This window comes from Ciconia boyciana, chromosome 8 (genome assembly GCF_034638445.1).
Source record: "Ciconia boyciana chromosome 8, ASM3463844v1, whole genome shotgun sequence".
Classification (NCBI taxonomy): domain Eukaryota; kingdom Metazoa; phylum Chordata; class Aves; order Ciconiiformes; family Ciconiidae; genus Ciconia; species Ciconia boyciana.
Window position 1 is genome coordinate 52,857,448 of NC_132941.1, and position 27,604 is coordinate 52,885,051.

General features: G+C 45.6%; 1 protein-coding gene across 4 annotated transcripts in view; it reads left to right on the plus strand.

Moving 5' to 3' along the window:
• Positions 1-27,604, plus strand: part of NEURL1 (neuralized E3 ubiquitin protein ligase 1) — a 167,672-nt gene that overhangs the window by 122,771 nt on the left and 17,297 nt on the right. For all 4 annotated transcript variants that reach the window (XM_072871172.1, XM_072871174.1, XM_072871171.1 and 1 more), the window contains one exon: positions 24,274-24,954. In XM_072871172.1, the coding sequence (XP_072727273.1) occupies positions 24,274-24,954 (681 nt within the window). The remainder of the gene's footprint in view (positions 1-24,273; positions 24,955-27,604) is intronic.

Genomic DNA, 27,604 nt, shown 5'->3' on the forward strand with positions numbered 1-27,604 from the left:
GGGTGCCCGCTCAGCTTGCTGGAGCTGCCTGTCCCAGCTGTCGGTCCAACACGGTGGTGCCTGGGGAGATGCTCTGCCTGGGGAGCCGCATGGCTCTGCCGCGCTCAGGAAACGAGCTGCTCTGAGGCCACCTTCCCTCCGTTCATCCTCCCACTTTGTATGGTCAGGGGCTCCATCTTTGTGGGCTGTCCTCACATATGCCAGTATCCCAGTGGTTGGGGACGGGAATGAGAGCAGCATGCAGGACCCACGGGCTCTCCGTCCTCAAGCTGGCTCCTCCTGCATGCTGACTCGTACACCAGTTACTTTCTTAGCTTCTTGTCACCCTCCTCAGCAGCTCTTCACTGACTTTCTGACCATCATCCATGCCAGAGGGCCTGGAGCAAGTTAGCACAGCAGAAAAATTTCATACATTTAACCTATTTATCCATCGCTCTGCTGTATATCTGCACCGCTTGTGTGTGACAGTTAAAAGCTACCTATATCACTTACACAGAATGTCATGTTTACTAGGCGTTCTCTGATAATGGTTTTGCAGCTTGGCCATGCATGCAGGAAAATAATTTGCAGGTACCGGATTTGCCTTCATGCTGTTTGTTGCTCTAAATTTGTACCGGGTCTTTGCTGCCCAGACAGAGAGAAGGCTGCTATCCTGGATGCTGGCATCTCAGATGTCTTCAGCAAGAGATGACCAGTGACATGTTTCTTCCCAAGTGGCATCCCGAGGTGACATGACAGAATGACAGACAGATGGAGTTAGGTTGCACAAGAAGCACTGCTGGCCAAAAAGGTATAAGCAGCTAGTGTGAACCCGTGTGATCAGGTCCAGCCAGTCTCTGTAAGGAGCTGGGGCTAGTTTAATTTATTGGGGGTGGGAATTGTTTGCTACTAAAGGTTCAAAGCTGAATTGAATCTCAGCTCTTCCAAAACCCCCAGCAGTCTCCGATCTGGTGTTTTGATTACCTGAGCCCATTCTAAATGCTAGCTCAAGCGTCAAGCCCTCACATCTCCATTTAGCTGTTCAAGGAAAACAATTTTAATAGCTATGCAGTTATTCATCAGGATTAGGCCCTGCTGGACTAGTTTGGGTATCACGCAAGCAAAGTGCAGCGTGGTCTGAGCTTAACTTGGAACATCCAAAGGCACCGAAAACATTTGCTTTAGTAACCCAAGCATGTTCATCAGCCCCCGCTCTTTGTGCTGCTGACCATGACCAGTACCAGGAGAGGAGGGGCTGGGGGAGAGCCCTCTCTCCTGTTATTCCTGGCCCCGACAGAAACAGAGAGAAGCAGAAATATCAGCAGGAAGCGTGCACGTTTGGACCTCCTACCCCCGAGTCAGCGTGGATGCAGAGGAGAAAAGCATCCGCATTCTTGGGCGCTTACCCAGCTGCATGGCATGGCAGCAGTGCCTCTGCCCATTGCTCCCTGTGTGCATCCCTGCGTGCCACGGCATTGCAGCGTGAAACACAGCGGCCTCCCAAAAGCACCTCTGGGATTCCAGTGGAGCGGGGAAAGTTAATTTGTTCTGTATTTATTCTCTAAGTTTATATAGCTAGTATACTGCTCTGCCAAGTGGTGAGGGAAAAATTCCTCATTCCACCTTAAAAGTTTATTGGAGTGGCCCGTGCTGAACTGAAAGTCCCCAGCCAGCCGGTGCTGAGCCAGGCTTCATGTTGGTGCTGAAGACAGTGGTACCTTCAAGACTCGGGGATGCACATGAGTTCCCTCTCTTGACCACGTATCTTCATGCAGACATCAAGAAGTTTTGCTTACTTAATCTCCAGTATTTAGTGGGAAAATGCTAGAAAACTTTCTTCTAAAAAAAAAAAAAAAGAATTAATGGAAGTTGAATAGATTACGGTTGTTTTCATGCTGTTGCTGCCGGCTGGCTTTTCCCTATTCAGACTTCACTGGAAAATGTTGGAGGATTCCTGCGAGAGGCTCAGGCACCCAAACAGATTTGGACATTTAATTGCTGCAGTGGTGGGGACCTGTCAAGGGTGATGCTGGCTGCCTTCCGTGTAATCATCGAGATCTGGAAGTGGGAGCTGGAAATCCCATAAGAATCTGGTTTCTTTAAGTACTTTGACCTTTTGGATTGGCTGTGGAGGCTCCTGGGACAGCAAAATTTATATAAGACATTTTGCAGTGTCATTTTTTTTTTCAGTTTTAGGAAATGTTGAGGCTGGACAGAGTTCAGCAGGGTGAAAGGGACGGCTCTCTTGCATTTAATAACTGCTGCTGCTTGTTTCTGAGGCATGTCGGTGGCTTTCCAAGGGGGGGCAGATAGTATCTGCTTTCTATCTGGTAGGACAGCGATGGTTTTATTCACAGAATGTTCTGAATAAAGATAAATTACTGAATCTTGTAGAAATCTTGATGGTGAGACAACGCCCTCTCACTAACTGAAAATAATGTTTTTTTTTGTTTAAGCTCTCTATATAAATATTTACAGCTCTGGATATATATAGATAGATATATAAACAAACAAACAAAAAAGACTCCAAAACAAACACCACAAAGAGACCAGAAATATTCCAGACTTCCACCATTTTCATGAAAAGCAAGGGGAAAGTAATACATTAAATTGTTCACACTTTTTTCAGTTGTCTAGACAGTGCTATACTGAAATAACACAGTGTGTCTAGCTGAAAAGGAAATTCACTTAGGGCTGCGGATCCCATGCAGACAGCAGGAAGGAATTGTTGAAAAGCTTCGGAGAATGGTGAGAGCAAGCTGTCCACTGTCCACCTGGGCGTTAGATCTTGGAAGAGGTGCTGCAGCTGGAAGTGGTTGTCAGCTGTCCCTACCACTTGGTGCCATCCTTGGCACGGCGTCCATGGGAGGGAGGAGTTCAGCTGGGACCTTCCGCACATCCAGAAAATACAAATGATGCAGGAGAATGGGCCTCGTCTCTGCTTCTCTGAAAAATAGAAAATTAGCCATGTTGAAAGTAAAGTAATACTGTGAAGGAAGGAGTTTAGCTCTTACAGGTTATGTATTCACAATACTTGAAGGATCTGAAAAAAGGAGAAGAGTGAATTTGTTGTTGCTTCTGTTGTCATGGGACTGTTCTCCTGGCCCTGTGCTTCCCTGCATTGCACAAGCACAAGATGCAACTTTTGTGTAGGGGGAAGTGTGGCAAAAAACCCCAAGTACCTCTTGGTTCCTCTAGTTGGACATGCAGTGGCATGCTCTTGTTGTTCTTTCCATCCTCCCCCCCGCCTCCCCAGGCACTGAGACACCCAGCACTACAAGGTGAGCCTGGGCAGAGCTGGAGCTGTGCTGAAATACTCAGGCTCTCCCACCTGGGTGGCTCTTACAGCAGGAGCAAGTGCGAAGACAAACGTCTTTTTACAGAGTATGTCCTCTCTTCACCCTGCTCACCTTCAGGCATGAGATGAAACCTTTTCAGTTGAACACATGCAATGCAGGGAGTAAAAATCAGAGTAGGACATGATGTGTTTGAATTTTAGGCATCCTAGAGTTTTGTAGATCGTAGCTACTCTGTTCATTTTTAATGCGGGCAGAAGATTCAGCACCATAACTCTGCCTACCAGCACGAAGTCCATCAGCTATTGCAAAATGATCTACCAGGAGAACATTCAAGTATGAGCAGGGTAGACCCTCGTGTTGGGAAGCACGCTTGCAGCATTGCCATATAGGATAGTAGATGGCCTTAATTAAGAAGTACTTAAAAGCTATGCCAAGTGTCTCCTCTCAGTCTGTCTGTCTGTTAGCATCATCTTAACTGAGCAGCAATGTGTTTTAAGACAGTGCTTTGTGTTTCTCTTTCTCTAAGTCAGGAGATACCTCTGTGTGTGCCTGCTAAATGCAGAGACTCAGGTCTGAGCATTTGAGTCATCAGACGTGAAGTCCGTGATGATTTTACTTAGATACTGGATGGTGACAACAAATTTGGCCATTGTGGAAACTTCAAAGCAGAGAGCTGGCTGGGGCAGGAGAGCTGATCCCAGGATTTCCTCCAAAAGTAGGGAATAAGAGTCCCCTGCAGCCCTGGGAAGGCTGACAGGTCATGTTGAAAGCACTTCATGCTCAGCCACAAGAAGGCTGCTGAAACAGCAAGGACGGGGTGAATTGTAAGCGACTGTCACTGGTTACTATGCAGTCTACAATAGATTTACTTAAAGTTTTATAGGCCATGTTTCCCACTTAAAAATGCACAGATTTCCAAGAGAAGTTCAGCTGCTGGCCATCTGCTCTCCAGAGAAATGCTTAAAAGGGCCCTTTCTCCCAATTAACACCTAAGACATTTCAACATTTAACAAGGCGAGCGTGGAATCTGTCACTGAGGGCTCAGGGACCTCGCTCCCCACAGACACCGGGGGGGGCGGTCTTCAGAGCATCGCAAGCTGCTTGCAGGAGCAGGAGTCGAGTCACAGATCACGGAGATGAAATTACCTCCTGAAGGCTCTGCAAGAAAGACAAGGGACAGGAATAGAAACTGGGGAGCCTGCCTTTCCGCCTCTTATTCTCACGCACAATTAAAGCACAGCCTGTTCACATGGTGCAGTTGGTGACTACAGATGTGGTGGGAGAGAGGTGGGAGGGGAGCTTTGGGCAGGGGTGGGAGCAGGAGGAATGAGAGAGGAGAATGGGATGGGATGAGATGGAGGCAGATGGTTGTGGGTATGGAGAGGAGGGAACCTTAATGGCAAAAGCAGAGGTAGAAACCTCACCAAAAGGGTCATTACAGAAAATACTGATTTTGCTCAGTTTGGAGAATCCATAAATTATTTTGAAGCACACTCACGGGACAACCCGCCCAGTGTTTCTAATCTGAAATCCTGTTGTCTAACACGTTTTTGGCTGTAAACATTTTCCAATCTATTGTGTAAATAGATTCTATTTTAACATTTTGGCAAACGGCTTCCCGGGAAAAGCCCGATTCCTCCACCACTCCTCCAGGGTCCCATTGTCCGGGGTCTTATTTTTCCTTCCTGTTTCACATGAATGTGCAGAGCTTTGACAATTGCATTTGTAGTCTTGAAATGTGAATGCCTTCCAAAGCTGGAAGGAGTCCCTCAGTTTTTGAGATTGACCTTTGATTTCCAGTGACAGCCAGGATGGATTTCTGCAATTTTTCATGTTGCCCAGAGCCTGACATTGACTAATAGGACTGGATATTCAGCAGGAATGGCAGGAAACCCTTGGTGATGAGATTTATTCATGCTGTCCATGCATAGTTTCAAAACTGTAGGGCTAAGTTCCTGGTTGGGGTGAGTGGAGCAGTGTTACAACAGGGGTGAACTTAGACCATTGCTCCTGAAGGCACAGAGCAGCTCTGTCATTCAAACCCCCCGACCCAGATCTGTCCGATCAACAGCAAGCAGTCTGTGCTGCTTCAAGTATTGCAGTAACAACATGCAAAATCACACGGTTTTCTATTGAAAACCAGCAGTGATCCCGTTGCATTTGCCTTTTGTTTATCTTAAGAAAACAGTGGATTCTGCCTGGTTTTACTGGAATAGTCCCTTGCTGGCTGGAAATTACTAGCTATACAAAAGAAAATGTAGCAAGATGTAGCTCGCTGTGTTTGAGAAAGGAGAGCTTCTGCACTGACCGAACAGGGGGACACGCAGGGGAGACAACTCACCGGGGAACCAGGGGGCACCTGGAGAAGCTATTTTGCTTTCTGGTTATGTTTTTGTGGCCAACTGGGGTTGCTACCAGCATCCTCGTGACCTGCTCCCTTCTGCGCTGGTGCCTGGGAAGACATCAGGGGCCATCATGGCTGTGCTGCAGGGACAGCTTCTTCAGGGCACCCAGGGGGGTTGGCTGTGCCACCACAAAGGAAGGGCGTCAAGCACCCACGCCATGCACAGCGGGTGACTCTGCGAGGACAGGAGGGGTTTTGGTGCAGCTTCGTCTTTCCCAGTGGAGCAGTTGGGGGCTGCAGGGATAGGAGAGGGAGCTTTTTTGCTCTGCAGTTAGAGATCTCTGAAGCCATTTCCAATTGTAGATAAATGGGGCAAATAAACCTTCACACAGAGGTTGTCTGCAGACCACTGGTGATATAGTAGGACATTGGGGCTCCTATTTAAAATTCTCCGTTCAGATCTCTAGCTGTCCATGAGTATAACCTCACATGATTAAAACAAAACTCATTTTAATAATTGATTCATTCCTCCCTCTTTTCCATGTCTAGGGTAGGGGGAGTTAACCTTTTCATTTAACCAGCACTGGTTGAAATTAGGGGAGGGTTTTATTTTTATATAAGTGAAGCAGTAAGTGAAAGTGATATAAGTTTATATAAGTGAAAACAGTCCTTGCTTACCTTAAATTTTATAAAAGGCTATTGCTATTTTTTACAAAACACAAATTTTGGACCAAGTTTGATCTGACAATATTGTTTTCAGTCCAGGTTTGCTTTGAACCAGCCACTCATCCTCCTTCGTCCTCAAGGGCACTGTGCTGGATTTCACAGAAGTTGAAGATCACATCTCCATCAGTTTAAATACTTTCAGCATCCATTAGGAGCCCTAACGTGGCTCATCCCTTGCACACCAGCTGGTGGGACGCGTGGGATACTTGTTTTCCCTTCTCCCCCCTCTGTACAACCTGGCAGGCAGTGGCTGGGCTGTGGATGCTGAGCCAGGAGGGAGGATGTCCTGACTGCCCTTCTGCAGTAGAACCTGGGAGGCAGCGCTGGTGCAGCACAGCATTTTGCACCTCTTTGCAATGCTGCATGACCTTCTCCTTTCTCCATGGGCTCTGGCACTGGGTATCCTCCTGGCCTGGAGAGCATCCCCACCCCGGGAGCCAGCCCGGAGGCTCAGCAGTCCCTCCCAGGAAGGTGACTGCTAAGGGATCAGCAAGAATTTACTTGGCTTTTTTAAGTGCCCCTTTCTGCCCCTTAGATCAGAATTTGACCCCAGTTCAGACAAAACAAGAAACAAGCAGCTGCTTCTCCAGCATTCAAAGCAATGCGATAACTTTAAACTGATTTAAAAATAAAGACATTCCGCTGACAATTCATTTGGGCATAAACATACACTCACCAAAGAAAGATTCTCAGAGAAATTCAGCTGCTGAATCCTTGACCTCCAAAGGACCCCTAAATATAGTATTGTACACTATGTGCCTCTTTTTTTGGGTGAGATATTAAGAGCTTATTTATTTATTAGAAAGTGGTTTACAATGTAAGTAAATTAGTGAGTTCCAAGGCGCTCTCCCAGCTGCCAGATGCTGGGAGGATGTTTATGGCCACTGTAAATAATTTCATAGCTTAATACAAATACATTTTTAGAAATCAAGGGCTGATCGCTGCATGTTTATGGCTCAGTTGAGGATTTATCCAGAATATGAGAAAGAAAACAAACAGTATTTCAGATATTTTAAAAATTCACAGGGAAGAAAACCCCCAAAGGTATTCTTCATTCACGGTGCTGTGGGCTTAAGTCTACGTTGCTTTTGCTGAGCTCTCCCAAGCCTCATGAAGTCAGCGAGACCAGAAAATGCTCAGCATCCTTCAAGACCCAGCCCATGCATTTGGAGACTGCGAAGGCTGGGACTTCAATGGTACATACAGTTTCCCCTGCACTGAATATGTATTTGGAGATCACTTTGCTGCTGCTGAATGACCTTTGCGAAGGTCAGCTTTAAATGACAGAAATCAGATCCTTCACAATCAGCAGGGCAACAAGGTGGAGCAGCACAAGGAATTTGCTTTATGTTGTGGCTAAAAGATAACAAGGACTGAGCAGCACAAGGGGGTACCTGCAGAAGGGTGACTCCGGAGGAAAACCTGCTTCCCTGACAAAAATAGGACATAGAATGAAAATGGGGCTGGAAGGAATTTCCTTTTCGAGGCATGTGCGCAGCGAGGAATTAGAAATCAGTGAGGTGACGTCAGAGCGTATGTGGGATGCTTGGTATGATTTCTGTGAAAAGTCTCGGTGCCTCAGGGAGGGATGGTCAGAAATGAAGTGTTACAGATGCTTCATTTGAGCTTTAGGTCTATTTTCAGCCTTTGTGTGGATGGCAGCGGAGGGCCTGCAAATATCAGCAGAAGCTGTGGGCTGCTTCTGCCGTGGTGTTGTGGCGGCTGCATGTTCCCATGCTGCGCTCTCCATAGCAACATATTTTCAATGTAAAACCACAGAACCAGCTGAATAATTATGAGCGTTTACACTCCCATGTGCATGGGGGGAAACTGATGATGATGCTGAGCCGTTTGAGGCAGAAATGGTCCTTGCTTTAAACTGCAGCCTAAGCTGAGCTTTCGGTCTGGAGTTGAAAAGCAGTTTGATAATGGGAGGTGCTTAGGCACATGCACTCACAGGTGCCTTGTTCTGTTTTGGGAAAAAGTGACCCTTTTTTATTACCCAAGAAGTCCACCAAGAAGCATCTTGTTTTGGGGGGAGGAGACTGCCCCCGGTCTACAGCAGGCCAGAGTTAGATGGCTTGATACAACAAGGTTTGCCAAAGCTAATGGTGCCAGTGCTAACTACAATTAATTTAGGGCAAAATAACTTTTTTTGCAGTTTTAAGATAGCAGTCAATCCTAGCGCGACCCTGCCTCAGATCTTGCAGGCTGAGATTTGAGTACCCTCGTTGCAGCAGTGTCATTTTTTGCAGTGAGTGCTGCCTGGCACCATCCTGATCCTTTTCTTTAATGGTGCTGGATTGCCCGGCCTTGAATTTAGCTGCAGGGGCTGCAAGCTCCAGCAAAGCAGAGGTGGCTGTGCAGTGCAGACAAGCAGGCAATGCACGGCCACGGGCATGGCACCGAGATGGCCAGGGAGGTAAAGGGAAGGAGCCTGCAGGGCTCAGTGGCTAATCCTGGCCATGCATGGCTTGCTTGTGTCTGTCCCTTGGATCATTCCCCTCCTGCTAATTTCTTGGAGCGGTGATATGTGTGCTTGTGATGGCTTTGAGGTGGTTTGACAGGTACGGCAGTGGCAGAGCATTCTCCGAGTGAGTGTGTAGCTGCTGTCAAAGTAGCTGGCTCCCGCGGCTCTGCCTCCAGCTGCCCGTGGAGCAGGCACTCTCAGCAGGATGGCAACGGCACAGAGACAGCGTTCGACACGAATGAGACTGCTGACCTGGAAAACAAGCCAAGATTAAGAAATGTCAAATTTCTGGGGAGAAGAGGGTTTCCCAGAGGGCTGAGAGGTGGAGAAAGTAGACTCTGGCGGTTACTTGGGATGGCTAATTTTAAATGGACCGTGAACCATGTCGTAGCACTAGTGCCTCTGGGAAGGGCCACCCTGACACCCTGAGCTGGGACTCGTCTCCCAAAACTGGGCACTGAGGCATGGGCGGCAATCGGCAGGAGGATGTGAGTGTAGAGGTGATTGTGTCCTCCTGGGGACAGAGGGGGAGGATGATGCCTTCTAATCAGCAGCCTTTGGGAAGCTTCTCGCAGGGTTAATGTAGGAATGGACAGCCCGAAGTGGGCACATGAACCACACTTTCCTTCTGACTTGCACCCATGGGTGCTGCAGCTGGCTGGGCGCCAGGCGAAGCTGCTGTGTAGCAATGAACTGGCACCCTCAGCTCTGCAGCAGCTTCACCTGTTAAAAAACCTGCTAACCCCATAGATGTTTTGATTGTAGATGTAAAACTGAACCCAGCAGCCATCCTGTTATTTGTTTCTTTACTAAATTGTCTGTTTCATGTTGCCCATAAATATGAATTTTCAAAGTGCTGCAAACCCCACTCAGGAAGGAATTTGCATCACCTGAGCCTGTGAGAGCATGGACGATTGCGGCAGCTTTAGCAGAGCCAGGTGAAATGCTTCTGGCAGGATGAAGCAGTGAAATGCAGTGGATAGCAAAGTTGTCATTTATCACTGTTCCTGCAGATTCATGCTGTGGTGGCGATCTCCGTTTGTTTCGCTGCAGACGGGGCAGCTTTTCTGCTGCAGGCAGCTCTCCCAGCTGCCAGGTAGCCATCGCAGCAGAGCTGACGGGGCAGAGCCAGCAGCGCGGGTTGGGTGAGCCTCACCACTCCCTGGTGGGATGCAGGGGCTCGGGATGCACCGCGCTGGCCGTCGACAAGACAGCAGATGGAGACAATTTCTGTTCTCACTGCAGTCAATCTGGCCCCCCTGCTAGTAAAGTTTACGTGGTGCGTTGGGTGTAGGGAGAAGGCTGTAGTAACTCGGACTCTGGGTAACTCAGGTTTCTCTTCACTGTTAAGTCCTGTTGCTCTCAGGACACGTTCATGCCTACTCCAGCAGTTGTTATGAGCCCGATGATTTCTCCGTGCCAATTCAGGGACTAAATGTTGCCCCCACATCCCCCTAGATGCCAGGCCCTGTTGGAAATGGTAGGTCTGCCGACAGCAGCCCATTTTCCTTGCCTGCAGCACGGCAGCGCGGGCGCGGGACGGTGCGGCTGCACCACTGCGACCTAGTGGAGGGAACGACGCTGGGCCAGGGGGGATTTCATGGGCCCGGCAGTGCTGACAGCTTCTCAAAAGGGCTGTCTAGCTCCAGTGTTGAGGGTTCAGCTTTGCCTGGAGAGGCCGTGGAGCCTGTCCCAGCCGAGGCTGTGTCATCACCGAGTGGCTGCAGCATAACAGACCAGCAGGACGCTTGCAAAAATGCGCAGGGATGCAGAGCCCTTACGATGTTTAATAGGAAGAATAAAAGAGCTGACAGGGTGTATACGCAGCATCTCACCCTCTCGCCCCGACCCTCTCTTCCCTGTGTTTATCATACCCTCTTGCTGTGTAATGTCTAATTTGGGCTGTAAGCTCCCCTGGGATGGGACTTGCCGTTAACTGCCAGGCGCAAGGCACACCTAAGCCACCTTGTAAATAATATTTCTGTGCAGAGAGAATCTTGACCCTGGACGTAAAGGGGTGGCTATGGCAACAGCTGTCCCGGGTGCTTTGTGTCTCCTGTGGACGCAGAGCAAACGGGGCTGGTAATGCGGCTTCAGCCTGGGCTGGAGCAGAGCGTGTACAGCTTCGTGGGGCCCTTTCTGCATGTATCCACTGGCTTTCTCCTGAGCGTGTCATCTACACTCCTCTTTGGGGTTTGGTTTTTTTTTTTCCCTTGCTTACTTCGATATGAAAAAGAGTTACAGCACAGAAATACAGCCAGCAGTAACCCTTTCTTCTCTGTTTTAGGTATTAGGATGCTGTTAAATTTAAGCACATAATCTGCTTTTTCTTCTCTTTTAGCTTTCAGAAATGCATGGTTTTTAGCTATGTGCCTTCCCAGTACCATCCTGTGGTGGGCAAAAATGAATGCAAATGTGAATTATCCAGGCTTTTGCTCTGATGACTGCTCTGATGGATACATCCGTGCTTGGAAACAAAGAATATTTTCCCAGTTGTAAATGAAAAAATAAAGCATACATTTTTAAAGTCAAAGCTTTTATAGTACCAGGAATGGTGGGACCATACTGAGCAGAGTGGAGGGAGGGACTGTTTTTTTCTGATAACCAGGTCCCAGACAGACCTGGGATCAGTCCCAGATTCCTTAGACTGAGCAAGACATCACTGGTGCTGGTGATGATATTTCAGTTGATGTAAGCCCAGCAATTTTTATTGTTATGTAGCAAGGGTTTGATAGTTCCCTACAAGAGTTCAGAGTATGTGCAGAAAGGTTCACAATAACATTGTCACCAAATATTGCTTTAAACTGTGATGCTGAAGGAGGCAGAAGCTGAGGAGAAATGAGTCTATTAATGGGATGAGAAATCCTTGAGTTTGGGTGAGTCACCCCTATCTTGATTACCATCTCTCTAGTCCATATAGATCTCAGCAAGAGAGATAGCAGCCTATAATGGTGCTCTATTGGCTCTTTTTGTTGCTGATTATTCCCAGTTCAGTCTAATCTCCAAAACTAAGCTTGTTCATGACATTCTGGAACTAAACTTTATTGTTTACAAACCATCAAAAGGCAGGAGGTTGATGAGCTGTTTCCCAAATGAGAGAAGTATAGCATCGTGGGCTAACAGAAATAGAGGATAACAATAAAGGCATGGCAATCTAACAGATTGAAACTGGACAAGTGGATGAATGAACACTGGTACCCATACGTAGCCAAACTAGTGCAAAAACAATACATTACAAGCACGTAAGGAAGAGTTTTAGAGCGTTTGTCAGTCAGAGAGAGTGACCTTCAGCATAAGCTGAAATGTTAAATCCTACTGAAAATGCATGGACAGTACAACAGGGCATCATGTGGCAAAAGGAAGCTGCTGAGAAACAGCAGACATCTGTCACAGCAGTTTAATGAGAGGTCAAAGAAGAAAAGGAAAATCACCCTGTGGAAAGGGAAGAGAGCCAAAAAACTCACTGCATTTTTAGGTGCTTGTGTCTTACCCACCTCCTGACCCCTCCTCAAAGGTCTCAGGGGCCGGTAATAGCACCAACCAGTTGCAAACTCAGGGATCTCTCCAGGGCCGTGCCTATAGCTAGCACTTCAGTGGTGCAGTGGTTTTGCTGGGGAAGCTCTGAGATGGTCGCAGGAGGGCTTTTCCCTCTAGATCAGTGTCTGGCTCCCATCAGACAGTCCAGCTTTGTCCACCACAGGGGCTGGATCCAGTTTCCCTGAAAGACCATCCTCCATCTCATCCCCAGGATTGCAGCAGGACTGAGCTTGTTTGTGCTTAGAGTGTCAGGTGGGGAAGTGAGAAAGAAGAGGAGGAAGAGGAAGAAAAGCAGTGCTGTGGGAAGATGGGATGTGGAGAGAGGAGGAACCTTTGGGAACTGAAGCCTCGGGTCCCCTTCCTCGAGGGGCTGAGGAAGGTTTGGCTACTGGGGCTGCAACTGCATTTAGCATCCAGCAGCACACACTGGACCTTGTTCTCTGTGCAAATCCGGTGGCTTCAGCAAGGTTACACTGCCCTGACTGTCAGCCAGACTGTGGCCCTCTGGCTGATTCTTGTTTATACTTTCAATTTGCAGCTTCAGAAAAGCCTCCTGTCTTTCTGTCTAAACCTTTTGAGGCCACATCCAATGATCTGTGCATTTCAATTAGCTTTACTGATAGCGAAGGTGTTGAAGCTTTCCCTGCGGTAAGAGAGAGCAGAATTTGTCTTTTTGCTTCTTAAGGAGTTAGCTGAGGCTCTGGTAACAAGATTCAGCTCTTTAGTTCCTTTAGTTCAGGGTATCAAAATAATTCATAAAGAAATTGCAAGCGTAACAGGCATTTGCCATGGCAGAATATATAAAGAATTTATTGAAAAGATGAAGCTTTCAATTGACAGAAGTGGGCATTGGCTCTCTCTTTGATTCCCCCCTAATTTTGTCCAGCCATGGCAGCTAGAATGACTGATTTAGGGTTACTGTTTCAGGTAATCTCCTTTGCTGTTCACTCCACTGGCAGGATGCAATGGGACAGCGATGGAGAGTAGAGTTTCGCATAAGAACTTTTTTGTTTTGATGTGGAATGTAGTTTTTAAACCTTACCCTGTGTCCCTGATTTGGGACTACTGATATGCTCATGTGTATGTCCTGTTGCCTTCAGTAAGTTATAAATACTTTTTTAGGTGAAGTGGATGTTTAAGTGCTGTCATGAAATGGAACAGACCTAAACATGTGCTGAACTTTTCTGAATTGGTGCAGACTGCAATAATTTGCTGTTTTAAAACAAGCTCATCAAACAAAGTCTTGATTTACTGTTTCTGTGCATAACTGGGAGAGAGCATCTTGCAGACCGCACCATTCTCTAGAATAGGAGTGGGGTGGATGGGGTGTAATGGCTGCACTGTCATTTTGTACATGTGGAAAATAAGTCAGAAAATTTTTGAGAGGTTCTTCATACTGGATTCTGGGGTAGAAATTCCCAAGAAAGAGATACTAGGAATTTAAACAAAGAAAATATTCTGGACAAATAGCATTATGTGCATTCTTTCAGAAATACAGTTGTTGGATCTTTAGGTCTGGAACCAGCTTGGAGGAGGAGAGATGATCTGTAAACTTAATTAGTCATGGCTGAAAAATTGAAACACTTTTGGCAAACTCTAGCTGTTTTCTTTCACTATTTTCGAAATGATATATTTCAATTTTTGAGTCTTGAAACAACATGTTAATCTTGAAAATGGCAACAGTGATTTCCAAACAAGCCCCAGAAATCAACTGGAGAAGCTCTCGGTCCAATATTCCTTTGCTTTTATAAAAGGAAGTAAGATAAACTGAGCACTTTGTTGCAGGTTAGCCCGAAATACTGTATCTTTCAAATTTATTTTATTTTTTCTTCAGGCAGTTGACTGAAATATTACATATCACTGCCCTTCACAGGTTGTGTCTTCACTAGAAAATGTTGTGCCTTTAGCTCTGGTTAGTGAGGTAGCTGTGGGGCAGCAAAGTCCTTGTGATGTCCAGGCAATTTATCATTTAGCAGTGCCTTTGGGCAGCCCTGTCAGACCAAACAGGACTGCAGCGAGCCCAGGAAGGTCGCCAGCAGCGTTTCTGGTTTCCTAAGGAAAAGGGGGAAGACCCGGTGGCGTTAATTCAGGTCAATAATCAATGGTGCTGGGTAAGGTGCTGGACCTTGGGGAGACCCTGGCAGGGACGAGGTGGTTGTTGGTGTGTTGAATTCTCCCTGAGCAGCTGGCTGTAAAACTGTCAGCAATGGCAGGAGCCTTTCACTGGGAAATGCAGGGAGAAGTTGGAGAAGGAGTCATCATCTCCACGCCTGCATGAAGACACAGGGGTAAATGAAAGCAAGTGAAAAAGGATAAATGCAGGATACATAAATACCATGGGAGGGAGCATGATGGATGGGAAGGAGGAAGAAAGTACTTGTTTTGAAGAAAATTGCTGTCAGATGATTCAGGGGATGAAGGGATGTGTCTGATGTAGCTTGGGAATTGGCTGTGAGTGCTGAGATGCTATGGAAACATTTGCACAGTAACCTAAGGAGGATTGGAAATAGAATTGTTGGGAGCCCATAGTGATCTGCAACACTACATGAAGGTAAAGCTGTGGGGTTAGCACTGCATGCAATGGTGAGCTACTGTCTTACCTGAAGAGGTGAGATAAGAGGGTTGAAATTTCTAGGAGGAAAGGAGGGTAAAAGCAGTGATAGTGCCAGGAGTAAGCAATGGAGTCACTGGATATGAGAAGAGGGCTCTATAAAGTCATTAGACAGCCAGGAATTGCAATTTTTGCAATTTCCCATGAAGAAATAAAAAGGAACTTTCTACAGAGCAATTTATATCTTAAAGATCAGGAAACATCAGATGGTCCTAAAAGTGATGATCATTTTGCTGTGGTTTTCAAGCAAGATAATAATAGCTGAACATGGAGTCTAGCAGGCCTGGGGCAATGGAGGTGGAAATCATTGCATCGGGGTGGGAGTAAAATTCAGAGACTTCATGTGCGTGAGTGGGAGATAGATTAAGGAGTGAGTAATGGGATTAGGTGGTATCCACAAAACCCGAAGCACTTGATTTCTGCTCAAACCATATTTCTCTGACTTTAGGGGGAGTTAGGAAACATCAAACGGAAAACCCATGAACATAATAAAGGGAATGAGATACGGAAGTGCCGCCAGCCAGAGGTGGCTGCGGCAGTGGTTAAGCACATCTTCAACCTGAAGGACATTTGTCAGTCTTCAGAACCGCTGGCTGGGGAGGATGAGTTTACCCCGAATGAAAAGCCTTCTTGAATGAAAACCAAAGCGTGTTGTTTGTAATGCAGATGTTGCCAGCACCCTGCAGACTCTCTCGGAGCATCAGCTTTTGTGGAAAAGAAAACAAATCCACAACTGTAACACACATATGGAAGTTTGTTCTTCATAATCTACTGTCAGGCTCTTTCAAAACATTCATATTTGCTAAGGAAAACAGTAATTTATTTTAATTTTATGAGGCTAGTTATGCTCTTTGTGCCATTTCATATGTTCAAATCCGTTTGACATGCTTACAGATGTTACTCAGACTTGTATGAATGTTTGTTATGAACCAGACTGGTTCGGAGCATAACTTTATTATGTAGCACATGTCCCAAAACTACCATTTATCAGTCAGTACTCCACCTTTGTACCTTCAACTATAGTCTTATTCATGTATGAAATTGTATGCTTTCATTCCTTAGATTTTATTGAAGAATATGCAGATGATCAATTCAATTACTAAGCTGGCCTGGAAACTGCAATTGTTCATTCTGGCTTAAAAACAGCTGCAATTCCCTAAAGCTCAGGAGTTTGTATTTTTTCTTTCTGAATATTTCAACTTCGAGGCTGGCAGTACATGAGCTCACATTCTTTTAGAATCTGGGTTTTTTTATTTGTTTGTTTGTGATTTATTTTGCTGTGATATTTTGTCCCTACTATTGGTACAGCATTGACAATCCATGACAAGAAATCCATGATAAACTCAGTAAGCCAAGGGGGGATATTTATATCTCTAGAAAAGTATTCTGAAGAGATCCCAAGGGTTTCCTGAGATTCACCTGGCAGGACACCAGCTGCCCTGTGCCTAATGGTGCTAAGGCACCATTCCCTCAAAGCAGGATTTGGTGCTAAGTGGCCACGTGAAGCCACGAGATTTGCACAATAAATTTACCAAACACCTATCAGTTGATAACAACTAAAAGGCTAAGTTTTCCTCTTCCGTCCCATTTTTTATCACCTCTCCAAAACTGAGTCATGCAAACCAGATAGCTTTAGTGCTCCATCTCTCCCAAAATGCCTGGAAAGAAATGCTGATTTTTATCCAAGCAAATGCAAACACAAAGCAAAGACAAGTCCTGTGAGATGTTTGTTAAGCACTGTTGATTTCCACTCATTTCTGTTAAAGTGGCAGATGTTTGTAGCCTTGCAGTTGGCTCCACAGAGTTGATGGTCTGCCTTCTTTTGTAACCCAGCTTTAAAATCTGGTGACAATTTTTAGTGTAAACATGAACGATTTCTCCCACAGACAAACTCCAGCTTTAGGCTGTTTGTAACCCTTGGCTTGGACTTTGACTTCTACCCCTTGGTTATAGCAGAAATTCTCTCAAATGCTTTCAGTAATATTGGAAAAACACCTGAGGATCTTGTCAGAAAGCTAATTTGGACTGTGTTGGTCACAGGCAAACAAATGCACTCAGTTGATTTAAATACCTGCCATTCCTGCAATGGAAATGGCTCTGATGACATATCGGTTAGCCTGGCTTCCAGATGGCGATGAGCGAGAAGCCAAAAGTTGCGTGTAGCCATTAACTCCCGCTGTAACCATGTGAGTGCACACGAAACGTATGTTTGCCCTCCATTGACTGTGTGGTGATACCAAGCCACTGTGTTGGTGAAGGAGGAATTCTTGAGCAATGGTTTCCATACTGAGTGTTGGGATCCCATAAAGGATGAGTCGTCCCAGGTAGGTTGAGTTTTGAAGTGAGAGGAGCGACCTGCAGATGGAAGCAGAGGAGCAGGAGGCAGAGAATAAGGCATTGAATGGAGAGTTAGGAAATGACAGGGTGCACCGTGGAAAACAGGGTGGTTTTGTCGTGCACTGGGCTAAACTCCAAGAGGTTTCACTTAACAGCTCTGCCAGAGGAGTCATCTATCCCTTGGACAGCTTACTCCATCCCACGGTTTCCACTCTATAAAATAAGAACATTAATTCTTCCTGCCTCCCACTCACCATTTATATAGCCTTTCTGTTTATGTGGTGAGAAGTGTCTTCTGCTGCAGAGCCCAGCAGCTGAGTCCTGATCTCAGATGCTGTTTGCCTTAGAGCAGATTTTACTATCTCTTAAAGAGCAGCCTGGGCATCTTACATATATAGCTGGTACAAGTGAAATTGTCTGTTGGCTGTAGTTTTTAATATATTCCTGTAAGCATGTGTGAAAAGAGAGCCAGAGCAATGAGAGCAGAAGGAAGCAGCTTTATTTGAAATGGGATATTTATACTGTCAATGAAATAGAGACATGCACATATGCAGGTATTGTATAAGTAGGTATTTACTTAACTGATGTCCTTGATTTGATGTGGGTGTTTTCAAGGAGAAGGAATGGTTGATCTGAGGCAATAACTCAGGCAGTTTGATTTCTTGGTTGTTCATAAAGGGAAATGTACTTTGTAGAAGTGAATTCCTAAGTATATGGCAAAGGAGGTTTTTAGTCTGAATCATTCCTTTGAGGGATTTTAAACATTTGCCTCCCACATGCTACAATAATGCTCTGAAAGTGGCTTCGTTGTATGATCTGAGAGGCTGCATTCTGGCGCCTGATGGTTTATGAGAAATAAACACAATGGAGTGGTCTCGGATCATACAAATTCAGGATTTAACAGTAACAAGCAGGGAGGGGAGGGGGAAACCCGTGTGTAGCATCAGAGCAGAAGCATCCGCCCGGGAGCGTGGGTCTCTGCAGCGTTATGCTGAGCACGGCAGAGCCCAGCCTCCTCTCCAGACCTCACATGGAGAGTACAAGTTTGCAGGAGAACAAATAGTTTGATGAGTGTCTACACAGACACATCGCCAGCGGGCAAGAGCACTTTGGATGTGCTCTGTGAGTGGAGCTTTGCCTCTTAATGACCGTGGGGCGTGGCCTTGGCTTTCTTCATTTCTCAATTTTTCTCCTGTGTTCATTTTAAGTAAGGGCAATTTTCACTCTCCTGTTTGCTAAGCTCCTCCTGGTACAATAAAACAGTTAAGATACACGCAGCAGAGACCGAGAGAGCCTAGAGCAGAGCATCCCACAGTGGCGAGGACATCTTTAACGCCATGAGTACAGCAGACTGCATGAAGATCTGCTTCCAGTCGCCCTTTAATTTGGGTGGATTTTGAACCCAGGGCCACACAGCGGTCCTTCTCTTCCCAGACCCAGTCACAGCTACTCTTCTTTCCAGTGGAGGTGATGCTGTGGACTGCATACCATACACACGTCGGGCAAGCTGGTAACCAAAGGGGTTTGGGAACAGGTATTGCTCCTTGCCTCCAGTCACAGTGATCTTCATTCTTATTTTAGGAGGGATAAAGGAGAATATAAGTTGTTTTCATTTCACCAGATTTTCAGTCCTCAGTCACCTTAAAGTACATAATAAATTGAGCTATAAACAACATAGAAATTGTTCTGGCTACTTCTGTGCTGAAGCGTGGCAGTTCCCCAGCAGTATACATCAGCTCGATAGGACTGAGTCAGGAGGGGAGCAAAGATTTCCACAGCATGACACAGGCAGAGTTCGCAAGGCAGGCAGCTGAGCTGGGATTAATACCTGCACTCCCACGATGGGGAGCACGAGGCTGTGAGTGACAGAAGGTTTCCAGAAGCACAGGTTTATTTCTCATCTTACGACTGGTTGCTTTTCCCAGTTGCCTTTGAGTGCAATGTTATTTTACGGTGTGATACATCTGCCTCATATTTCAACCACATCACCCTGCAATGTCAAAGTCTTGCCAAATGGGCTGTTAGCTGCATGAGTCTGCTGTAGACCATGGAGGAGATAGTGAAGGGTTCCAGGCATTGGAAGGCCAGCTGTCCTCCCTGTGTAACCCCTTGCGACAGGTACTGCTGATGGTGGGAAAAGGAGCCTTCATCTGCATTGCTGAGTAGGAATGGAGCCCTTCCAGCGTGGGAATAGTACAGCATACATCCTTTTGCAGTTGTATATTTACATAGAATATTCTTGTAGGGGACACTGACTTCAAGATGTGTTTTGGTAGCTTAGCACCTCTGAGGTTCCTTGGTCACGGAAATTATACAATGAGCACCAGTACTCACTAAAAATACTATTACCCAGTGAAGTAAGGGATTAAGAGAAGAAAAATGCACTTGTGAAAAAGTAAAGCAAAGAACAGAAGGAAGGAAAGAACATGGGGCTGTGCATGGGAAGGGAAGGACCACACCAGCAAGGCTCTGACCTTACCAATTTTTTACTCTTTGCTTATGAGCTGAGGACAGAAATGTTCTCCAGATGCAAGGAATAACTAGGTTGTTCCTTGTTTTCTCAGCATTTCTCTCTCCTGGGATGGAAGATCATTAGAAATGGGAAAAGTTCTTAGGTTATCAGTCTGATTCCCCAAATTTTAAGTTATTTTTTGTAGTAATAAGTCTCAAGATTGGTTTATTTATACTGGGTCTTCCATAGCTCATTCGGGAGAGAGGTTGCAGCCCCCTACTCTGGAGAAATACAATTCATGTGAGGCTGTAGGATTGCACCAATCTCAGAAAACTCATCAAGAAGAGGAGATCTGTGTCCCCAGAGCTTGTAGTTAAATACTGGACTCTGCAAGTTTCCAGCATGTGTGTGTGTGTGTGTGTGTGCTGAGTTTGTTCTGCTTCCTCAGATCCTTTACAGGTGTGTGAATACTGGCTGCTCATGACCTTGGAAAGTCAAGCCTTCAGGCGGTAACAGAGAGTACTGAAAAAGAAAAAGAGCAAGGAAATAATGATTTGACAGTCTGACAGCAACACATCCCCTTTGGGTTTCTGTGGGGCTGAGATGATCTTTGCATGCTGGTGATTAGAAATGTGTTTGTGTTTGGGTGTACATGTAGCTATACTAAATGTGCATATATATGTGATATCAATAATAAATATGTATTATACATATTATACATGTTTAAGGAAATAGGTGATTTTAAGAAGACAACATTTGTCAGTCATTCAAAAAAAAGGTGGTAGTGAAATACTTCTGATCTGGATGCCGTGATTACAGCTCTATCTGGCTGCTCACCAGCTCCTTGTAAGTGCTGTTTTAAAGTGTTACTGCAGTTTCATTGAGCCTGCCCAAAGCAGGAGGCTCTTCCCTGCCCTCTGAGCAGGAAAACAGAGAGCTTTGAGGCCTCTGGTTTGAGGAAGATACTTCAAGTTGATTTTCTGTGTAAGGCATCAGCTGCTGAGAATCTAAATTTTGCAGATAAACCCCACTAAAGAGGAGGGGAAAACAGAAGATGGCTGAACTGCTCAAGTGTCCTTCAGTTCTACTTTGCTACTTCTGGTCACTTTTTTTCTTAAACAAAGCCAGAAAAAGATACAAAGGGATTTGTGAAGCTGGGCATCCTTTACAAAAAGTCAAAGTCTTGGATTCTCTAGCTGAGGAGCAGAAAATTTGTATTTAGTAGAAATCCTTTCTGCTTTGGCTATGTCTATATTGCTACCAGGAACTTTAAGTCTCTAAATCCGGCATTGGCATAATAACTGCACTGATGCAGAGCTCAGCAAATCCTCTCTGGAAAGCTACCTGGGCAGCCAGCGTGCATCAAGCTGCCGTGGTCACAGCCAGTTTGCTGATGGTACCCCAACCAGCTGGGTTAAAGCTTGCTCTGGTGACTCAGTGAGAGCTGTGGTCTTCACTCACAAGTCCATCTATTCTCACCTGAGGAGGTATATCTCATCAGTTGACTTTTCTCAAAGAAACACTGCCAACTGCCTTATACGGGAAATTTTATAACCTTGAATACTTAATAAGAAGGGATGATTTCTAAATTCTTCAGGCTGAAGCTAAGCGATCTCCTTGGTAATGGGCCATTGGACCCGTTTTGGATTTTACAGTCTCATCACATAAAGTCATTCCGTCTTTTTGATGTGTGCTCCAGGTTTGTCTCTGCAAATATAAACGCGCCTGAACACTCCTACACAGAGAGTACCTCCTTTGTAGGCATTAAAGGTCAGTTGTAAATGTTCTGCAGGAGTAAGGCTGCGTTATGGGCCACTACAGCATGAACAGCTTGGTCTGTGTTTAAAAAGTGACAATTGAAGCTTTAGTGGAAGAAAACAACTTGTTCCTGGGCATCTTCTGGTGAAAGAAACTGCTCAAAGTCTCTCATTTGTTTCACATTTCACTAGAATTGTTCTTTCACAGGCCTTGGCCGTTATCAGTTATTCTGGGTGAATGGTGTTCCACATCTCTTCCAACTTACCTGCCACCCCAAAAGATTAATCCCACTTTTGTTTTACTTTATATTCAATGGGATTTTTTTTTCTTCTTTGGCTGGGTATTTTGTGATTTATAAAAACATAGAGCCCTGGAGCAGGCCAGCATCTCTTAGAGACTCATCTCTCTAAATTTTCACAAACCCACTTCAGATACCAGTAAACTGCATCCCTTTCTTCCATGGGTATTTGCAAACATTAATGAACTAAGTCTCACAGTCAATCCCCTATGCCTGAGACATCCCTTATGTGGCTAGGCATCTGAGCTACCCATGGATTTAAGTAAAACAGTTGGATGTGTAACCCTGGTTTGCTATCATTGCCATGTGTCTTGTCTGCAGAACTCCTCCATCTCTCTTAACCTCTTTTCAGATGGAAAAAGATATTTTGTCCAGCAGCCAAAGGGAAATGCAAGCATCCTGGTGGAAAACAAGCTGTTTCAAAACCCTGGCTGCAAGCTACCCACACATCACAGTTGTCAGCCAGGCTGCACATGCATAGTTACAGGGAATAAAATAGAGAGGACCTTCTGTTCCTATTCAGAAAGGTCTCTACCCATTCACCTACACCAAAGGATCGTCATCAGCTGCCAGTATTAATTTGTTCTCCTATGTGGGTTTCCAGCCAAAGGAGGGTAAAATAAGTCTAATTCTATCCAGCAGGAGCACTTGCAATGCAAATACTAGCCCATCTATTGCAAAGCATTAATGTGACCCACTTCTAAATTACTTGGGGTAATTTCTGATTTTATTTATTCCTCCCTTTCTTTAATTGACTTCTGGGAAGAGAAGCTGAAATATCTGTATGGGTAAAATCAAATATGAGAAACAAAGCCCATTTTTATTTTGAGACTGTGCTTCCCTTATAATAGCAGTTTATTTGAAGAGGAGCCTGGAATAATCCAGTTTAAGCAAAGCAAAGAGCTCTGCTGAAGCCAAACTGTGTGTGAGTGTGCTCTCATCACAGCTCCCAGAAGAGGAGGGCAGGAAAGGCTGTTAGTCAGACCTCAGATATTGCAGGAGATGTTGGTTATTCAGTAGCTGGCATTTTTCCTGGCATACCAGTACGGAGCCACTACTCTGGTGTACTGGGAGAGGGTCCATCCCGTTGGGAAAATCCTCAGATAACCTCAGTTCCTGCTCTTTTGTTGTCGTGAAAGAAAATCCCAAGGATATGTGGCTGGAAGAGGTGCCCACTGCGAGGGCCTAGCAGATGGGTTAGGAACGAGTCTCTGCTCCTCTGCCTCTTCTTGTCGTTCCACCTTGTGCCATGTTTGCGGCAGGTCCCAGGCTGGGGTCTGGCGGTGTTGTTCTGTGCCACCTGCGGGGGATTGTGTTGTATAGGGTGGTCCCACCTCATGTCGTTTGGACCCAGGCTTGAAGCCACAACAGTCTTCAGGCATAGCTCCCGCAGAGGAACAGTCAGTATGGGTCATAGCTTATTAAAACATTTGCAGAGAACTACCCACATGCTCAATTTTCTCACAGCAAAGAGTCTCTTGATGCTATGGGCTTCTCAGAGTTCAGAAAGTCAAGCAGAAGTATAAACCTTTGCATTATCTCAGCTTACTTTTATAATCTGTTTAAATAATGTTTTTTTCTCAGTATATTGCTCTTTAAAAATTCTATGGCAACAGTGTAGCTAAGGATATGTTAAATAAAAGTAATTTGGGCATTAAAGGCAGGTGATTATGTTCCTTAGAAAAAGAATGAAAGAAATTGATGGTTAGCTCTTGAAACAGCAGGTGAGACTAACAAAGAGGATAAGGTGCAATTCTGTTTCCACTGGTGGATTTGAATGTGTAAGCATCATCTTTCTTTGTTACATATCCGTGGATTTGATTTTTAATTATTTGGCTTGGCGATAATAAATGATTGTATGTTATTTATAGAAAACTGCATATTCCCAAGTTCTGCACTGTGAAATCCATATCTGTACTGGTTTGCAGGGAGCACCAGAACACTTAATGATTAATTATATTCAGGAATATTAATTAAATTTCATATGATGATAAATAAATTAGAACTGAACATAGCATTTGTTTTAAAATAAAAAAAATGTGTAGTTAGATATTTATTTCCTAGATCTATGAGAATTACTGTAGAGAATAAAGAGGGCATGAAAACTCGGAGCCTGTATAGATATTGATTGGTATGTTCAGGATGTATTTCAGTTATTTACCCTCTGCTTCCCCTCTCCAAGGAGATCCTCCCCAGGTCAATTCTTTCCATCGATTTTGAGTCTGCCTGCTCAGAAGCTGAAAATGGTGATGCTGGTGGGGAAAGTACAAGAACACCAATTGATTGCAAATACATTTTATGATACTCTGCTTCCATATTTTAAAGGGGAAAATTTATTAATGGCAGCAGGTCTCTGATTTTCCCTTTTAAACATATCAATCAAACTGATAGTGATTTGCAAACTCCTGGACATTTTCGTTTTCTCTGAAGTGAGCCCTGTTTTGTTTTCTCTCTCCCCGCAGACAGTGAAATCATTCCTCCCGACTGCCTGCGGCCCCGCTCTTTCACCGCCATCCGCCGGCCCTCGCTGCGACGGGAGACGGAGGACACGCGCCTCTCGGTCAGCCTGTGCGACCTCAACCTGCAGGAGGAGACCTTCCACGTGATGGCCACCACGTGTCCCATCCCGCAGAACTCCCTCAACTCCCAGCACTCCCACCTCCTCCCCTCCCAGCTGGAGAGCGACCTCCGCTTCCACCACCTCCGGGGACCCCACGTCAAAATCCTCGACGACCAAACTGTGGCCCGTCTAGAGCATGCCCGGGAGGAGAGGACTTTGGTTTTCACCAGCAGACCCCTTCGGATCAATGAAACCATTTTCGTCAAAATCAACAAGTCCAACGCCGTGCGCACGGGGACGCTGTCCTATGGGGTGACGTCCTGCGACCCCAGCACCTTGCGCCCCAGCGACCTCCCCTATAACCCTGAGTCCTTGGTCGACCGAAAGGAGTTCTGGGCCATCTGCCGAGTCGTGGTCCCCCTCCAGAGCGGAGACATCCTAGGATTTATGGTGAATTCGGATGGTGAGCTGCACTTGAGTCACAACGGTGCTGGCACTGGCATGCAGGTCTGCGTGGACTGTTCCCAGCCCCTCTGGATGTTCTTCGTTTTACATGGCGCGGTCACGCAAATTCGATTGTTGGGTATGTCAGACCCCCTTTTTCAAACCTCACGCACAAAACAGCAAGGTGGGATGCATCATGGGGGGAGGGTGGAGGGAATGAATGGCTCCCTCCCTGCTCTAGGATCAGGTACAAATTTTGTTTCTATAAAAGGAAAAAAAAATTATACAAAGGTACATACGTAGCACGTGGATATGAGTTACAAGAATTACCTCTTTGCACTTCTCTAGCATCCTTCACTTGATAGTCTCAAAGCTCTTTTCAGGTAATGAATTAAGCCTCAGAGACCTCCATTAAAGTACAGATGAGTCACCACTGACCTAGGAGAAGCAAGGAAGGGGGAGGAGAGGTTCTTTGGGCTGGGCTAATGTAGGGCATAGCCAGTAGGAAAAATGAGATCTGATTCCCTTTTCTGTGTGTTAGCTATCATCTGGCATGACTGATTCCCAAAAAGAGCGGTCCCTTTGCTTTCTCCAGGCTCGTACGTGAGAGGCAGGCTAGCAAGCAGAGAGGAAGCCCTGTGCCTCGTGATCCCGGTGGTACACAGAGTGTGGCATTGACCGGCTCAACAGCAGAGGGGTTTCCTTGTCCTCCAGCCTTATTGAAGGCAGTGTAGCTCATACAGGTTGATGGACCTCTGAAGATCGGGCCTCTTTCTCTTGATATTTTTGCTCCGTGTTTAAGCTCTGTTAACTGAAGTTAACAGTTTGTTATGTTCTTCTAACTATGTTCTCTAACAGTTACATATGTACTTCATATGTAAATGAAGTAACATTGGAGGTGTGGAGGGAAAAGCCTTGAAATAGCATTTGCTCAGGATCAAATTGATTTTTTTGTGTGTGTGTGTATATTGGACACAAGTGTAGGATGTGTTTGGCCATGAATTTGGACCATATCGTGGTTCTGCTGGTGTCAGTGTCAGAAAGTAAATGATGGACTCTGAGAACATGATGTAATTCCTGGTACTCCTCTAACTGGATAAGATTTTAAAACCCTCCTTTCTTATTTATACTGTTATATTCATATAACTTTAAATATATTCCTTTTTGCTTCAAGTCCTCACCAGGTAAAAAAAAGGCTGGATGGCCAGGCCCAAAGAGTCGTGGTGAATGGAGTTAAATCCAGTTGGCAGCTGGTTACAAGTGGTGTTCCCCAGGGCTCAGTATTGGGGCCAGTTCTCTTTAATGTCTTTATCAATGATCTGGACGAGGGGATCGAGTGCACCCTCAGTAAGTTTGCAGATGACACCAAGTTGGGCAGGAGAGTTGATCCGCTTGAGGGTAGGAAGGCTCTGCAGAGGGACCTGGACAGGCTGGATCAAGGCCAGTTGTATGAGATTCGACAAGGCCAAGTGCCAGGTCCTGCACTTGGGTCACAACAACCCCATGCAACGCTACAGGCTTGGGGATGAGTGGCTGGAAAGCTGCCCAGCAGAAAAGGACCTGGGAGTGTTGGTCGACAGCCGGCTGAATATGAGCCAGCAGTGTGCCCAGGTGGCCAAGAAGGCCAATGACATCCTGGCTTGTATCAAAAATAGTGTGGCCAGCAGGACTAGGGCAGTGATCGTGCCCCTGTACTTGGCACTGGTGAGGCCGCACCTCAAATACTGTGTTCAGTTTTGGGCCCCCCACTACAAGAGAGACATTGAGGTGCTGGAGCGTGTCCAGAGAAGGGCAATGAAGCTGGGGAAGGGTCTAGAGCACAAGTCTTGTGAGGAGCGGCTGAGGGAACTGGGGTTGTTTAGCCTGGAGAAGCAGAGGCTCAGGGGAGACCTTATCGCTCTCCTACAACTACCTGAAAGGAGGTTGTAGAGAGGTGGGTGTTGGTTTCTTCTCCCAAGTAACAAGCCATAGGACAAGAGGAAATGGCCTCAAGTTGCACCAGAGGAGGTTTAGATTGGATATTAGGAAATATTTATTTGCCGAAAGGGTTGTCAAGCACTGGAACAGGCTGCCCAGGGAAGTGGTTGAGTCACCATCCCTGGAAGTATTTAAAAGACATGTGGATGTGGTGCTTAGGGACATGGTTTAGTGGTGGACTTGACAGTGCTAGGTTAACAGTCGGACTCGATACGTTAAAGGTCTTTTCCAACCTAAATGATTCTATAATTCTATTAAAATGCTCCTCTTACCCAACAGGAAAAAAAACAACCAACAACCAAAAGCCAACAAACACCTCCTTTTTTAGGATTTATAGACAGTCTTTGAAGATAAATTGTGGTCAACACACACATATCTCTGCAGGGTCCAGTTCATCTTAATCACAGTCTGAAGTGCCCTATATAATTTGCCTAAAGTTAACCGTAGGCCTACGCTGTGAGTGTTTTGTGGCTGTTAAAGGCTCACAGATGACAAATGTAATACTGCAATTTATTTCCAGGAAGCCAAGACTCAATCCCTGATAATTCAGCCTGATTACATTTGTTGTGCATACTGTACATAATCCATGGCTAGCTCTGCTCTCCACTGACATGTCATTGTGATAATGATAGGTGAAGTCAAACAGATCCCAGTAAAGTAAGAGATTAAATGCTCCTGTTCGCATTAGAAGAAAAACATCCATAGGTCATTGAGCTGCTGGTAAAACTAAAAGTCATCATCCAGTGCTTCCTTTCATATGAGATCACTAATTCTGGCAGTTTTTGCACAAAGCGAATAGTCTGTTTGCAGTA